Source organism: Doryrhamphus excisus, chromosome 10 (genome assembly GCF_030265055.1).
Source record: "Doryrhamphus excisus isolate RoL2022-K1 chromosome 10, RoL_Dexc_1.0, whole genome shotgun sequence".
NCBI lineage: Eukaryota > Metazoa > Chordata > Actinopteri > Syngnathiformes > Syngnathidae > Doryrhamphus > Doryrhamphus excisus.
This window is the reverse complement of record NC_080475.1, coordinates 13607162-13623647: the sequence shown is the minus strand read 5'-3', so window position 1 is coordinate 13623647 and position 16486 is coordinate 13607162. Positions and strand designations below refer to the sequence as shown.

Below are 16486 nucleotides of genomic sequence, written 5' to 3'. Positions count from 1 at the left end.
CCAGGACATTGAAATTATTTAATGTTTTTAAAATTACAGTGCACATATTTCAAAAAGGACCCCCCTTTTTTATGGACATGTTTTTTCAAAGATACGCCATGAATAATCCACAATCAAGTTTCCAAGATACAACTCATGTTCTTTTTTTAATTGGAATGTCAAAGTAACAAGTGTGTTTTCAGTGGGGCAGAAAAAAAACATTCACAAAGGCACTAAAGCATTATTGCCCATAATAACATAATCCCTCAAATAGTAGCCTGTATAGTAGCCTGAATTAATCCATGGGTTATTCCACTTGAATAAATACAACCACACCTGAAATAGTGGCATTTTTTCCCCTGAGAAAGAAAAAAAAATCAGGTGATACACAACACATGGCATCTGTAAAGCTGACATTTATATTTCAGTCTAAGAAAGTAGATAGTATAAAGCCTGCACTAAACCCTAAACACTATATGAGGAATTATAGTAAATAAGTTCTAAGGCACAACATATATATATACAAAACTATGACATATATAAGCACTACACAGTGATATCATTTATGTACGTGATGTGTTTTTCAATCTGAATATACAATGGCTTTTAAGTTGCACTTAAAATACAAAAGACCAGGGTTCTATTATGACAAAAATGGCGGTAGCGTCGTCATCTGCGTCAAATGTTGGTCGTCCGCAACTTGTTCATCGTGTCAGCCTCTCTGGTGTCGCACGCCGCGCTACTTTCAGACAGGAAGGGAGCGCTCTCGCCACTCTTCCAGTGAGCGTCGGGTTGCTCCAAGCTTACAGTGGCGCGGCTGGTTTCTGTGATGGAGGAATTGTTGTGGTAGCTGAAGTGGCTGTGGGTGGTGGTGGGGGTCTCGCCCCAGCCGGTCTTATCCCAGGCTAATTTCCACTGGGCCCATTTCCTCTTCAGTGCTGTTTGGGCCTAGTGGATACAAAAAGAGAGGAGCCGTTACGGAATTTACAGTATTTTTACACAGTCAAAAAAAATGGCGTACTCATCGAAGCTAATAACATACCTCACCATTGCAGAAACAGAATATAATTGCAACCAGGAGTCCCTGTAAGCAAAAAAATAAAAAATCCCATATGACGCCTGATAGTGGAATGTGTCACCAAACCCACTGACATCTGTAAAGCTGATCTTCTTTTCCAGTGGAGTTTAAAAATACCTCTATAATAATATACAGCACATGTTTACCTACAATAAATGTCTGGTACTTCAGAACTTGACTAAATAACATCCATAGCCACGATATGAGTAAAAAAAAACAAGTGTGGTTTGTACCTGGAAATGGCAAAAGATATTTACAAAGAAGTCATAGATCGCCCGGCTGATGCGTCCCTCGGGCCTCCAGGGGAAGAGGATGAACTGTACCCCCAGCAGAGGGATGAGGATGAGGGTGGCTCTCACAGCCTTCATATAAGTCGTGGACTCGGCACAGTGGGTCTCCTTCAGCTTGGTGATCAGAACCCGCAAAATGTTCAGCAGAAAGAACAAGTTGACCTGCGCACAAATAAAAACGGGGTACATGAAGTATGTAACAAGCAATGTTAGCATTGAACCTAATGTGGTGAGTTCAATGGCACACTCACCAGCAGTGCAGCTTGAATGGGGCCATGGATGATGTAGAGCAGGTGAGTGTGTGAGCTGAACCAACACCTAAACACACAATAATTAGTCAGTAGTTTTATTCATTCATTTATTTTCTAGACCGCTTATCTTCACTAGGGATGGCAGGGGTATGCTGGAGACTATCCCAGGTGTCTTTGGGCGAGAGGCAGGGTACAAGGCACATATAGACAAACAACCATTCACACTCACATTCATACCTATGGACAATTTGGAGTCGCCAATTAACCTAGCATGTTTTTAGAATGTGGGAGGAAACCGGAGTACCCGGAGAAAACCCACGCATAACATGCAAACTCCACACAGAGATGGTGGAGGGTGGAATTGAACTCGGGTCTCCTGGTTGTGTGGCCTGTGTGCTAACCACTCACCCTTCATCCATTCATTAATTTTCTGCCGCTCATCCTTACAAGGGTCGCAAGGGTGCTGGAGCCTATCCCAGCTGTCTTTGGGCGAGAGGCGGGGTACACCCTGGACTGGTGGCCATGCAGCCAATCACAGGGCACATATAGACAAACAACCATTCCCACTCACATTCATACCTATGGACAATTTGGAGTCGCTAATTAACCTAGCATGTTTTTGGAATGTGGGAGGAAACCGGAGTACCCGGAAAAAACCCATGCATGCAAGGGGAGAACATGCAAACTCCACACAGAGATGGTCGAGGGTGGAATTGAACTCGGGTCTCCTCGTTGTGATGCCTGCGCGCTAACCACTCATATTAATGTATAATACTAATCCCATAGTTCCATTAATCTGTGTAAAATTGTCGAATTGCCATTTGTGGCATGCATTTTTTTCACAGGCAATCAGCACTGTTTGTAAAACATATGCAGCATTTCTGGAAATGTTTTTTCACCTGTATTAAAGAGCAGCATTTCTTTTGCAATGGAAAAAAACAACACTTTCTGTGAACACACAATGCTGAACTACTCCATTTGTATTTACTTAGCCAATCAAATGTCTGTTGACTGTCGGGACAATGGCTCTGCATCTTGTGATGCCGTGCAGCCCAACAGAAATATCAATACTAAAAAAAATATTTAAAAAAATCAATATATCACCCAGCCCCAGTATGTTCAAATTTTGAGGTGAAAAATGTCATAATACTGCGTGAACAAAGTTTGATTTAGTCAGAAAAAAGCTTTTAAAAAAGCATAATGGCTAGTGAGTGATGATAATCATTATTATTACAGAGGGAAAAAAAATAATTGAAATCATACTAGAAAGATATGAATTAATTACATTCATGAGCCCAACAATAACCTTAACACGAAGCCTCGCCACCATGACATCATCCTAGATCTTACTTGTCGTTAAAGAAATAGCCACGAGCCACGGCATACGTGATGGCAGGAATGATAGGAAATCCTAAGGATGGAAGAACATACAGTAAAGTATTAGCCTGGTGTGTATTTGGGACAATACAAGAGTACAGTAAGAGGACTCACCCCACCCCAGGACGTAGTACCAGAAGAGCTGCTGCTCCCCAACAAAGACGGCCACTATGATGAGAGTATGAAGGTAGATGCCCTCGCACAGCATCCAGAAGTAGTTGGAGGTGGATGTGTACTGAGTCAACACGGCCAACACTTTACAGCTCAGCTGATGGAAAGGTAAAAATATTAATATAAAAAAAATAATAAATCACCTAACAGTTTAGTTATTGTAACGCTGAAGGACTCACTGGGTTGCTGGTGTTGATGGCCTGGTTGTTGGCCACCGTGAGAGAAAGCCACATGATGGTAACGACTGAGTTGAAAATGAAGGAGAGGAGGGTGTTCTTGTGGAGGGAGATTCTCTGGCAGCTAAGACTCCTGGAAAAAAAAAAAGAACGCTGTCGAGATTTATGCCGATGCGGTGATGTGCAGAAGAGCGTCAAGCTCGGAACTCACTTGAAGTAGGAGAAGATGATGAGGGAGATGATGAGGGAGACAATGGAGAGGCCGTGACCCACCATGGCTAGGTAGTAGAGACTGATGGCAAACTGCACAAACAGCACAAGTATTGATGGACCTCTGCGCTTCCGAAGGCAGCGGATGCAGCTGGAGGGACCCAGCAAAGGTGAATCAACCTGCTTTTCATTCATGTTTTTAGTTAATAATGTGAGAATACTAGAAATAAATACATTGTGAAATACAAAAGGTGAGGTGTGGGTAGGCTGCACGGCGGTCGTGTGGTTAGCGCGCAGACCTCACAGCTAGGACACCAGGGTTCAATTCCACCCTCGGCCATCTCTGTGTGGAGTTTGCATGTTCTCCCCGTTGCATGCGTGGGTTTTCTCCGGGTACTCCGGTTTCCTCCCACATTCCAAAAACATGCTAGCACGCTAATTGGCGACTCCAAATTGTCCATAGGTATGAATGTGATGGTTGTTTGTCTATATGTGCCCTGTAATTGGCTGGCAACCAGTCCAGGGTGTACCCTGCCTCTCGCCCGAAGACAGCTGGGATAGGCTCCAGCAACCCCCACGACCCTCGTGAGGATAAGCGGTCGAAAATGAATGAATTGTACAGTACGGGACGTTTAGGAATAAAATAAGTTTCATATGCCAACATTTCTTATTAAGATGAAAATATATTTAATAACATTACATGCATATGTTATTGTCACCTTGAGTTTGTCTTTGGTGTAGATCTGACACTGAGTGTAGTTGGACCAAACTCTGTTGCTCTCTGGGTGGTGGAACCACTGGCCGTTAGGATTGCATACTTTGGTCACTTTCTCTGTGGGAGAAAATATTCAAATTTTTAATTTGGAGTGAAAAATAATGAATAGTGCGTGTGTTTAGGGCTCACCGGCAGGGTCAAAATCGTGGAAGTATTCAGGGCACATCTGGATGGCGGTCCCTGGTGCCGAATCCCCCCAACATAGCCAGCCATCCCATGTGCGGTTACAGTAACTACCTGCAAGGGGGGGGGGGAGGCAGTAGGTACAAGCTATTATATAGTGGTTGAATAACAAAACAAAACAAAAAACTAACTAGCCCAATAGCTATAAAGCCTATAAAAGTTATGTAATGTTCTGATACGGAAGTAGAAACTGGACAGTCCGAAGTTTCTCAAGAAAAGAGGTTACTTCAAGATGTCTCTTAATGGTAAGTAGCTTTAGCATTTTAGCATTAGCATTAGCGGCCAGAAGCTTTCGCTCCATGACATACACAAAATAAACACAGTTAGGACACTGAAAAATTTTGACTGCTTGCTCAGTCCACATGACCAAGTAACATTGGAAAGGAAAGTTTGTCGGCTAGTCCAGCTACATCCTGGTCCATGTTTACAAAACAGTCCAGTGTGAATTTGACCGATTAAAATCAGATTAAAATGTCTTTTCTGGTAGGGAATCAGGAACTCCAACCACCTGATGGTGACGCCGTTAGGAATTGTAAACAAATGTGGTTTTGCCAGCAAATAAACAGAGAAGCAGCGCTCATATAAGCCCATATAAGGAAGTCCCCTCCTCGGTGACATCACAAAGGCGCAGTTTTACCACGCCCTATGAAACTGAGTGTTTTGAGCCATCCCAAACTTTTTTCAGGGCTCACTTCCAAATGCGCAGAGCTCATTATCTGAAACTTTGGCATCATTTAACACAAGAATACAACATTCTAACTACATTTATAGGTCAGAAAAGTGGAAAAATGGTCCCCATTAATATTAACTAATTCAATTCCAGCCATATTCCAAAAAACAACATCTTCAGTACCGTCCATTTTAGATGATTTTGACCGATTTGTCAAGAATATTGTGTTGCATGGCTATATATACATGGAACCCACCTTAATAACGATTTGACATTAATGGTTAAATTCCAACGCAACTAGGCATCCGTCCTATAAATTCTCTACTCATTGCAGGTTGCATTGTACGCATAAGCTGCATCTCTCTCTGCTCAAACAGGGCCAACAATAGACGGAAACCTGCTGGTGGCAGGCTTACGCAGCGGCACAAAATAACATTTCAAAGGCGGATAGAATGAGAGCAGCAGTAACAAGCAATGCCACCAGACAAAGGCAAAGTTTCCTTTCTTTCAGACTCACATCCTCTTTAACTGCATTCTCTTCAATTAGCACTAAACACAAAGGGCATCTAAGGTGAATGAGAGACTTCAACACTATTAGTCAAGTACTGTATGAATGTTTCATTTAAGGAGAACAAATTTGACATCAAAAAAGTTTGTAGGCGTCATGAGGTATCCAACTCACAAGACGTAAGACGATACACAAGATTGACACTTGTCAACATTTTTTGAGACCAAATAAACCAGTAACAAGAATATATGATAATAACAATACATGACGATGTAACATAATAATGCAATATTTTCTTTAATATGTTGTCTGTCGGGCTGCACGGTGGGTTCAATCCCACCCTCGGCCATCTCTGTGTGGAGTTTGCATGTTCCGGGTTTTCCCCAGGTACTCCGGTTTCCTCCCACATTCCAAAAACATGCTAGATTAATTGGCAACTCCAAACTGTCCATAGGTATGAATGTGAGTGTGAATGGTTGTTTGTCTATATGTGCCCTGTGATTGGCTGGCTGTCCACCAGTCCAGTGTGTACCCCGTCTCTCGCCCAAAGACAGCTGGGATAGGCTCCAGCACCTCCGCGACCCTCATGAGGAAAAAGCGGTAGAAAATGAATGAATGAATGTTATCTGTCGGGCTCCACGGCGGTCGAGTGGTTAGCGTGCAGACCTGAGTTCAATCCCACCCTCGGCCATCTCTGTGTGGAGTTTGCATGTTCCGGGTTTTGCCCGGGGACTCCGGTTTCCTCCCACATTCCAAAAACATGCTAGGTTAATTGGCGACTCCAAATTGTCCATAGGTATGAATGTGAGTGTGAATGGTTGTTTGCCTATATGTGCCCTGTGATTGGCTGGCTGGCCACCAGTCCAGGGTGTACCCCGCCTCTCGCCCGAAGACAGCTGGGATAGGCTCCAGCACCCCCGCGACCCTCGTGAGGAAAAAGCGGTAGAAAATGAATGAATGAATGAATGAATGTTGTCTGTCGGGCTGCACGGCGGTCGAGTGGTTAGCGTGCAGACCTCAGGAGACCCGAGTTCAATCCCACTCTTGGCCATCTCTGTGTGGAGTTTGCATGTTTTCCCCGTGCATGCGTGGGTTTCCTCCCACATTCCAAAAACATGCTAGGTTAATTGGAGACTCCAAATTGTCCATAGGTATGAATGTGAGTGTGAATGGTTGTTTGTCTATATGTGCCCTGTGATTGGCTGGCCACCAGTCTCGCCCGAAGATGGATGGATGGATGGACGGACGGACGGACAGACAGATAGATAGATGGCTCCCGTATAATAATAAATAATAATAATAATGTGGTGACAGCTGGGATAGGCTCCAGCACCCCCCGCAACCCTAATGAGGACAAGCGGTAGAAAACGAATGAAAAATGTCTGTCACTCTGTAAAGTTGCAGAATTGCCATTTGTGACATGTCATTTCCCAAAGGCATTTTGTACCGTCTGTAAAACATTTGGAGCATTTCTCGACACCTCTGACTGGCTTAAGAAAATCAAAATAAAGATTATGGAGTGGTCCATTCCAGATAGATGGTAAATGTTAGTAGTCCTATCAAATAATCCGATAAGCAGGTGCAGTGTTGTTACCTTCATCAGCTCGCGGCGGATCACGAATTATCTTCAAGTAGCACTCAAACTGCGCAGCCAGGATCTGGTGACGTGTCGTTCCCAGAACCGCCAATATGTCGGCCACATTCTCCTGCTGATCTTGCGAGGCTAACTCATCTCCTTCCATAGACTCCATGTCCTCACAGCGTGTAACCTACGTGGAAAGGTAGTTATAGTTATATCTTCTGTGGTTATTATCATTAGATTGCATGCAGCATACAGTATATCATATTTGCAGATTTCTCTTGTGTGCTTTAAACGGTAAATAATTATTTTTTTTAGGTATATTTTACAGAGCGTGACAAGGAGTGGACGAGGCGTTCGAGGACAAGGAGTACACATTTAAAATGTGTTTAATATCTGTTAGAGGCATATTATAAGGTTTAGAGTAGGGGTGCTTCGATCAATTGGCCACCGATCGGGATCAGCCGATATCAGTGGAAAAAAAAGCACAGTATCGATATCGGCCGATACTTGCTTCATAACACCGATCCTATCTCCCGATCAGCATGTGGGACTTCCTGTCTTTGTGAGAGTGAAAGCCCCGATCCCAACCCGCTGTACTTGCGAGTGTGGACAAAATTTTGCGATGAGCATGCAGACACTATGTAGCACTTTTAGTGCAGGAGGAACTTCTGTTGTGTACATGGCTGCGTCAGCTGCATCTGTGCTTACGAAGGCAGCGGATGCAGCTGGAGGGACCCAGCAGAGGTGAATCAACCTGCTTTTCATTCATGTTTTTAGTTAATAATGTGAGAATACTTGAAATAAATGCATTGTGAAATACAAAAGGTGAGTTGTGGGTAGGCTAGCACGCAGACCTCACAGCTAGGAGACCAGGGTTCAATTCCACCCTCGGCCATCTCTGTGTGGAATTTGCATGTTCTCCCCGTGCATGCGTGGGTTTTCTCCGGGTACTCCGGTTTCCTCACACATTCCAAAAACATGCTAGGTTAATTGGCGACTCCAAATTGTCCATAGGTATGAATGTGAGTGTGAATGGTTGTTTGTCTATATGTGCCCTGTGATTGGCTGGCGACCAGTCCAAGGTGTACCCCGCCTCTCGCCCAAAGACAGCTGGGATAGGCTCCAGCACCCCCGTGACCCTTGTGAGGAAAAGCGTCAGAAAATGAATGAATGAATGAGTTGTGGGTATCAGTATTTTGTTTATGTTCTGGTAAAACAAGCATATTAGCTTTATTTGGCTTGAAATAAGCTATGAAAATAAATAAATTATTATTTTTTGCCATTTGCTGGGGGTCTTGGAATGCATCCCCTGTACTATGGCAAGTTTTAGCTATTGGACAATTAGCTTTTCGAATACAGTTTCATATGCATGCTCCACAATGTTGTGTGTCTCCATGTTTATGTTCTTACCTTTGAGCCCAGCACTACTGCAAACATCAGTAGAAGAATTTCGGTCTTCCACATGTCACTAACAGAACAAACAAGAAAACATTAAGAATCTATCATTTGCAGCCTCTGTGAACATGTTTCCCTCATCTATCAAGACAGGAAGTCCCTGCTTCGTCATTAATCCCTCAGCGCTGTTTGCACCGGGAGGTCAGAGAAGCAGATGTTGTTTATGGTAGGGCATAAAGTGCAGCAAGTTCCCTTAAAGGGTCTCAGACCATCATCAGTATTGCAGAGAGGATGGGATTTGAAACAATTAAGCTTTTCTTCTGCTGGACGAGCCTTAAGGCAAGAAACCAAATACAGCACGCTTTAATCCAAGTCATAACTCATGTTGTTGGAAATTCTCTTAAGTTCAGTTTTTACCATTTCCTGTACAGAAAGAAAACATAATGGTGGGAAATACAAGACAGAAGATGACTGACATGAGTACAGTGTTGTTAATGCTGGATGGTTTGATGGTCACAGGGCTACTGTTTAACCTATGGGGAAAATATAATAGCAATATATTCATTTTAGAACATGAATTTTCACGTTATATGCTTCAATATACACATGTATCTATCAGAAAAAAAAACGGCAAGAGGAGTTGACTCCATGTTTTGTTTTGTTTTGTTTTGACAGGGTGGGCAGAATTTTGGACTCACAGGGTGCCTTGAGTAAAAATGTTTGGCTTGGGGGGGGCAGATTTACTCAATGTTCCCTATTAGTGGATTATATATACCGTATTCACCAAGCGTTGGGTGAGCAAAAGGAAAACTAATGTTTATGTGCTTGAGTCCCTTTTTCAGGAGCACTTTGAACATCAGGCAAAACTACCGATAACTTGAATTTATTATTATTGTTTTTTTATTGTAAAAATATTCATTGCATGATTTAAAAAAATATTTATAGGCCTAAATAATGAGTGTTATTGACCTGTCACAATATTTTAGGAACCTTATATATTTTATGATTGGAACGTAGTTCTCTGGTCATCATGCCAGTCTTGAATGCAGTTATGAAAAGTTAATTAATTAATTAGATTAAAAGTTTGGGCTTCCTTAATCCCCCTGCTTTAATTTCAATCCTGAATCTTAATATAATAATAATAATAATAATGTTTATGTGCTTGAGTCCCTTTTTTCAGGAGCACCTTTGAACATCAGGCAAAACTACCGATAACTTGAATTTATTATTATTTTTTTTAATTATTTTATTGTGAAATATTTATTGCATGATTTAAAAAAATATTTATAGGCCTAAGTAATAAACTTTTGAGTGTTATTGACCTGTCACACAATATTTTAGGAACCTTATATATTTTATGATTGGAACGTAGCTCTCTGGTCATCATGCCAGTCTTGAATGCAGTTATGAAAAGTTAATTAATTAATTAGATTAAAAGTTTGGGCTTGCTTTATCCCCCTGCTTTAATTTCAATCCTGAATCTTAATATAATAATAATAATAATGTTTATGTGCTTGAGTCACTTTTTCAGGAGCACTTTGAACATCAGGCAAAACTACCGATAACTTGAATTTCACACACCTGGAATGTACATGAATAAAGAATATGTGAGATACAATACAAAGTATAAACGATAAAACGATGACTATTGAAGAGGATGTGAATTCTTAGGCTAGGTTAGTTACGCATCTGGCGGGTCGGATTCAAATGCTTGGCGGCTAGGATGCACATCTCTAATTTATATATATGACATATTTAACTTCAAACCTTTAGAAAAAAGGACATTTTCTCCTTTAAATGACAAAATAACTGCAGTTCATAGTATTATACCTATTACTGCTGTAATGCCATTGACCAAAAAGCACTGTGTATAAAATAACTATGAACTATGGCCAAGGAGTTTGGTTAGCACCCAAAAGAAGACGTTCTTTGTTTGCAGGAAGTTCAACATGACCGGTTATTTCAATAGCCGAGAGGGTTCCTTTAAAGGAGGCCCGCATTTTGTACTGCTGCATGTTTAGTCTGCGAACAGTCACTGTCAAATGACACAAGTTACAGATCCAAGTCGAGGATAGTTTCCATTGAGTCGTATTGTTCAGCTTAAATAAAAGACAAATAAAGTAAAATAAAAAACGTTTTTATTTTTATTAACCTATAAATGTGTCAGATCATTTTGCCTGACCCTGTAAATCATTATCACAGATAAAATTATAACAGATACTATTATAACAGCAGGGCTCTACGTTAAAAACAAAAATGACTTGCCCATGGGGAATCCTTAAGGTGAGAACTACTTGCCCGAACTTGCCCCATGTAAAATGAAAAGACTGCCATAATGATATCATATATCAATATATGCTGATAATTCATCAGATAATAGTACTGATGCATTGTATTTGGAGGAATGTCTGAAAATTTGTGGAGATGTATGTTAACATGGCAAGCCATGCTACCTTACACATGGTAGTCGTAGTAAGCAGTGATATTTATAAATTGTGCACCACAATGAAACATTTGACACATTTGTGTACTAGTAAAGTGTTTTTAATCCAGAAAAAAATGCTCAATGGTCAAACAATAATTTGTGAAGCAAAGGTGAGAAAAATACACAGAGAAATTAAACCGCTAGATTTTGTAGCTTGTGCAAAATCAGCACTTGGTATTGGATCTAATCGGTGGTGTTTCATTGTGACCACTTCAAATTGTCACAGCAATGTGATTCACTCACCTGTGCCATCATTTGATTTGCTGCCGCTAATAAAATACTTGTTTAGGAGGCACTGGTTCATCACTTTTTGCTGTTTTCCTTCACAAGTTGTTGAAGAATTAGACGATGTTGGCAGGGACGCCATGATAGATGTTTTCCTAGTAAAACCATCGCTGATTGGTTGATCGCGAACAAGAACGGGTGTGGGTAAAACGCGGATTGTGGATTACGGACCGCGGTCTAAATAAACGATTCTGATTGGTCCATTTCAAGATTTGCAAGGATTGGTTTGCAAATTACCACCGGAATTACGCAGTCCGTGTTTTACCAACACCCAACAAGAACCGCTTTAAAAAAAACTCTTGGCAGTACGGCATGCTAAAGTGTACTTGCCCGACGGGAATATCACTGATTGGATTTACTTGCCCGAATTTTGTTTTAACTTGCCCCGGGCCATCGGTACAACGTTATTGTCGAGCCCTGAACAGAATGGCATTATATGTACTTTTCGAAAAATAAAAACACTTTTTTGTTTTTTTACTTTATTTGCCTTTTATTTAACCTACAAATGTGTTAAATCATTTTGCCTGACGTTGTAAATCATTATCAGAGCTAAAATTATAACAGATGCCATTATAACAGAATGGCATTATATGTACTTTTCGGAAATAAAAACACTTTTTTGTTTCTTTACTTTATTTGCCTTTTATTTAACCTACAAATGTCTCAGATCATTTTTGCCTGACCCTGTACAACATTATCACTCGTCCACACATTTCAAAATGACCGCAAAACAAGCAACAAGATATGCTGCTGTATGTATGTAAGTACTATGTATGAGTAGATACTCTGACTATGGAGGATACTATTATCTCCCATTGTCTTCCTGCAACCACTTCCTCCTTTCACCGGCCCTCTCACTCCACTTCTAAACGAGTTAAAAATAAGCCATTGTTACAAACATACACAAAGAACATGGGGGGCTTATGCATTGTAAGGGGAAATAAGTCAATATATACAGCGAGTGAACTTATATTTTTCAATATTGTTGTGTTGTTATATTATTTCATAATTGTGCTATGGTGTTTGGTACGTCCCGTAGTGGGTGTGTATGACACACCCACTACCCACTACACCTAGAAGGTGCATCTCAGGTGGAGCTCACATAAACGAGGAGTGTTTTCTATTCCATATGTGACCAAGTAAGAAGTGCTGTGTTTATGGCCTGTTTTTTGGTGCGACTGTCTGTGTTTCTATGACTAATCAGCCTTAATCATATAAGCCAGTTTTGCGAAAATGTCGCAAGAATGCAAGAATCCTGGAAGTCCATCCAGCCATTTTTCCCCATTGTTGACATCCCAGTGAACTATCACTCAAAACAAATTTCAAAACGTCTCATAGCACGGAACAGTGCTGACTGACGTCATCATTAAACTGGCCAGAACACTCTCTCCTAAAAATGACAGATTTATACATTTTTACTGGCTGTCTTAACACATCTGTTAGGACTTGATATTGACCAGCCATTTGTTCCGTGTCAGCTGACTAACATTTGTTTACATTCAAAAGACAAAACCTCCCAATGACGCCAAAGCGTTTACGAGGTGTCGGGAACGATTCATTTCAAACCCAAACTTCGAAATAATTCCGCTGGAGTATGATCATAGCTATCTGCAGCCATCAAACCTTTGTCCAGATGGTTTTATATGCAGGTCATTAAGAGCACAGAGCAATGAACAAACGTCAAGTTTTTGCTACACTTACAAAAAACTGTCAGATGGAACAGAGTATACGGAGATTAGATGTTTAAAGAAGGACATTAGGTTGTGGAAGACCAGACCATCAAAGACCAGGACTGAGGTCAACGTTAAGTGCGTCAGGGTGATGGTACATTTGCGATCGTTGGCTGATCGCAAATCAGGACACCGTCTGGAATACTATCACTAAAGATTTGGGCATGCGGAAAATCTGAGCCAAGATGGTGCCAAACTGCTGAACGATGACCAGAATGGTTGCGTTCAAGGCGAGTACGGACACCATCACCTTCCTTCCTTCCTTCAAACTTTTCGTAGAATCAATCTGCCAACTTCCTGTTACCTTTGGACGGGATCACTCCTCAAATGATTACTTGACACACTACATACCTTAGTGCAGTGATTCTCAAAATATGGGCCGCGGCCCCCTGGTGGGGCATGAGAGGTCATTAAAAATATGATTAATTTTTGCAAATATTATTTTTTAAATTATTTTTATTGTTTATTGAAAACATATGTATAGGCCTAAGTAATAAACTTTTGAGTGTTATTGACCTGTCACAATATTTTAGGAACCTTATACAGTTTATGATTGGAACGTAGCTCTCTGGTCATCATGCCAGTCTTGAATGCAGTTATGAAAAGTTAATTAATTAATTCGATTAAAAGTTTGGGCTTCCTTTATCCCCCTTGCTTTCATTTCAATCCTGAATGTTAATAATAATAATAATAATATAATAATAATAGGGCTGCACAGTGGTCAAGTGGTTAGCGTGTAGACCTCACAGCTAGGAGACCTGAGTTCAATTCCACCCTCGGCCATCTCTGTGTGGAGTTTGCATGTTCTCCCCGTGCATGCGTGGGTTTTCTCCGGGTACTCCGGTTTCCTCCCACATTCCAAAAACATGCTAGGTTAATTGGCGACTCCAAATTGTCCATAGGTATGAATGTGAGTGTGAATGGTTGTTTGTCTATATGTGCCCTGTGATTGGCTGGCCACCAGTCCAGGGTGTACCGTCTCGCCCAAAGACAGCTGGGATAGGCTCCAGCACCCTTGCGACCCTCGTGAGGATAGGTGGTAGAAAATGAATGAATGAATAATAATAATAATAATAAGTGCCTTGTCTATGTACTGTTTATAGGACAAAGGCGGACATTTTTTTAGATTTTCAAGTGGGCCCTGAGTTGGTAAAGTTTTGGAACCCCTGCTTTAGTGCAACATAAAATTGGTGGACCAGTCAGAACACCACTCCCATTACGTTAGTGCTAGCTTAACTGTTAACATTGTCTTGGCAATTTGTGCACAGTTCTTGAGTCAACAATACGACTACCCCTGCTGTTATTTTGAGAAATTGGGAGATTGGGAGATTTTCAGTTAGTTCCTGAAATCTCCTCCAGGAACTGGAATGACTAAGTCTAGTATTTGACATCTGACCACTGATTCTCTTGAAAAATATGATCTGCCAGCTGTTTTGCAATCTTACTAAAGTAATTAGTAGAGTTTTTCCCCTCCATTTGTACCTGTCTGTATGCATTCATAATGGGAGCCAAGAACCAGTCAGAACTGTTATGCAACTTGGAGGCCAAATTAAGCACTCAGACCTCATTGGGGTTGACTAAATGGATTTAATAGCACTAGTACATCGGACATTTAGTTCATCACTGTGAATAAAAGTGTTGTTGGGATTTAATTTGATGCTGGTTGCCTTAGGTGTTGCGGAAAGTGGACTATTAGGACTATCTGATTGTTTAAATTACATTTGGAGAAAGCAATGCGAAAGCACCATTCAACAGGATGGAGATGTACATACGGTAAACAGGTGATTAGACATGGTTGTACAAAAGTACTTCCTGTTTCTTTGGGTTAGACTATACCAGGGGTCTCAAACACGCGGCCCGCGGGCCAAATGTGGCCCGCAGGATACTAGTTTGAGGCCCCCGCCTTGATATGAAAGTTTAATGTTAGTGCGGCCCGCACAAGTTTGATATGGATGCTGTATGGTATCATGTACCCAGAAAAAATTATTACGTTTGATTAATGTTCATGTTAAAGGTTAAATAACTGTTAATAGTTATCCTCCCTATCAATGTGGAAGTGGTACGTTTTTGGCTATTTAAGTTTAAAGGAAATAACTTGAAGGCTACCGTTTAGGTCGCTAGCTCTCTAGTTTGCGAGTTAGCATGTGTCTCAAGACCCTGCAGTTGCGCAATATGTTGTAAATAAATGTGACTATAGTCGTGTTTTGTCGTGTCTACAGGGCTCTAATAATGCTTTGTTCATTTTAATCTGAAAAAAATAATTTGTCTACCCACCAACTATATGTGGTTTCTTAAGTTTTTATTATTTGCTGTTTTATTATTATTATTACATTTATTTATTTATTACTGATTGATTCTTGATTTGTTTATTTATTTTTCATCTTATTTTGTGTAGAAAAATAAAAAGTAAGTGGAATAGTGGAATGTTTTATCAGAGCTTTTCTTGTAGAAAATTGGAACCAAAGCGAAGTTTTTACATTTTTTTTGTTTTTAATAAATGTGGGTTTTTTGGGGGGGGGGAAACCTGATGCGGCCCAGTCTCACCCAGACCCGAGCTCCAGTGGCCCCCAAGTAAATTGAGTTTGAGACCCCTGGACTATACTGTGTCATCTGTTGTTCCTCACTTTCCCTGAAAACTTTAGTCCCATTCCGAACCGTACAATCTGTTGGAATCTAACCCCTTATAATCTAAGACATTCTCTGAAGACATGTCAACTAGCAAGGCCTCACGCATCGAAGGAGACCAGAACAGATATGGTCAGCCTGACACAGTTCACCCCAAACGCTACTCCCTTTTCTCATTTTATCTCACTGAGGTCACTGTCTTGTATGCGTCCTGACCCTTTCTGTTCACTTAAGAATCCACCAATGGTGGAAAACTACTGGAATTCTGGTGGATTATTACCCCATGTAGAGGTTTGATTAGCTTGAGCTGTAGCTCCACAAATTCACACAGAAGAGTGTTTTGTTTGTAACAAAAAAATATAAAAAATCTCCACATTTATTTCCAAAAATACAAACAAAATAGCTGGCTAACACAATAGTTTTCAACTAACTGAAAATAGACGAAAGAGGTAAGACAACTGTATGCCTTCTAACTCTCAAGCGCTAACTGTCAGCAAAATGTAAACCAGGAAGTATATCTTGCTCTATGTGCTCTTAAAGGGGAAGTACACTTTTTATCATTCATTCATTCATTCATTTTCTACCGCTTTTCCTCATGATGGTCGCGGGGGGGCTGGAGCCTATCCCAGCTGTCTTCGGGCGAGAGGCGGGGTACACCCTGGACTGGTGGCCAGCCAATCACATGGCACATATAGACAAACAACCATTCACACTCA

The 16486-nt window shown here is 41.0% G+C and overlaps 1 protein-coding gene across 1 annotated transcript in view; it reads right to left on the bottom strand.

The window, feature by feature from the left end:
- Positions 1-37: 37 nt before the first annotated feature.
- calcrl2 (calcitonin receptor-like 2) overlaps positions 38-16486 on the bottom strand; it is an 18920-nt gene continuing 2471 nt past the window's right edge. Inside the window, exons 2-13 of the mRNA XM_058084623.1 lie at positions 8661-8718; positions 7263-7437; positions 4437-4544; positions 4252-4364; positions 3534-3625; positions 3326-3455; positions 3090-3243; positions 2949-3009; positions 1599-1665; positions 1291-1509; positions 1022-1063; positions 38-927 (exon numbers count right to left, since the gene is read on the bottom strand). Of these exons, the coding sequence (XP_057940606.1) occupies positions 658-927; positions 1022-1063; positions 1291-1509; positions 1599-1665; positions 2949-3009; positions 3090-3243; positions 3326-3455; positions 3534-3625; positions 4252-4364; positions 4437-4544; positions 7263-7437; positions 8661-8718 (1489 nt within the window). The 3' untranslated portion in view covers positions 38-657. The remainder of the gene's footprint in view (positions 928-1021; positions 1064-1290; positions 1510-1598; positions 1666-2948; positions 3010-3089; positions 3244-3325; positions 3456-3533; positions 3626-4251; positions 4365-4436; positions 4545-7262; positions 7438-8660; positions 8719-16486) is intronic.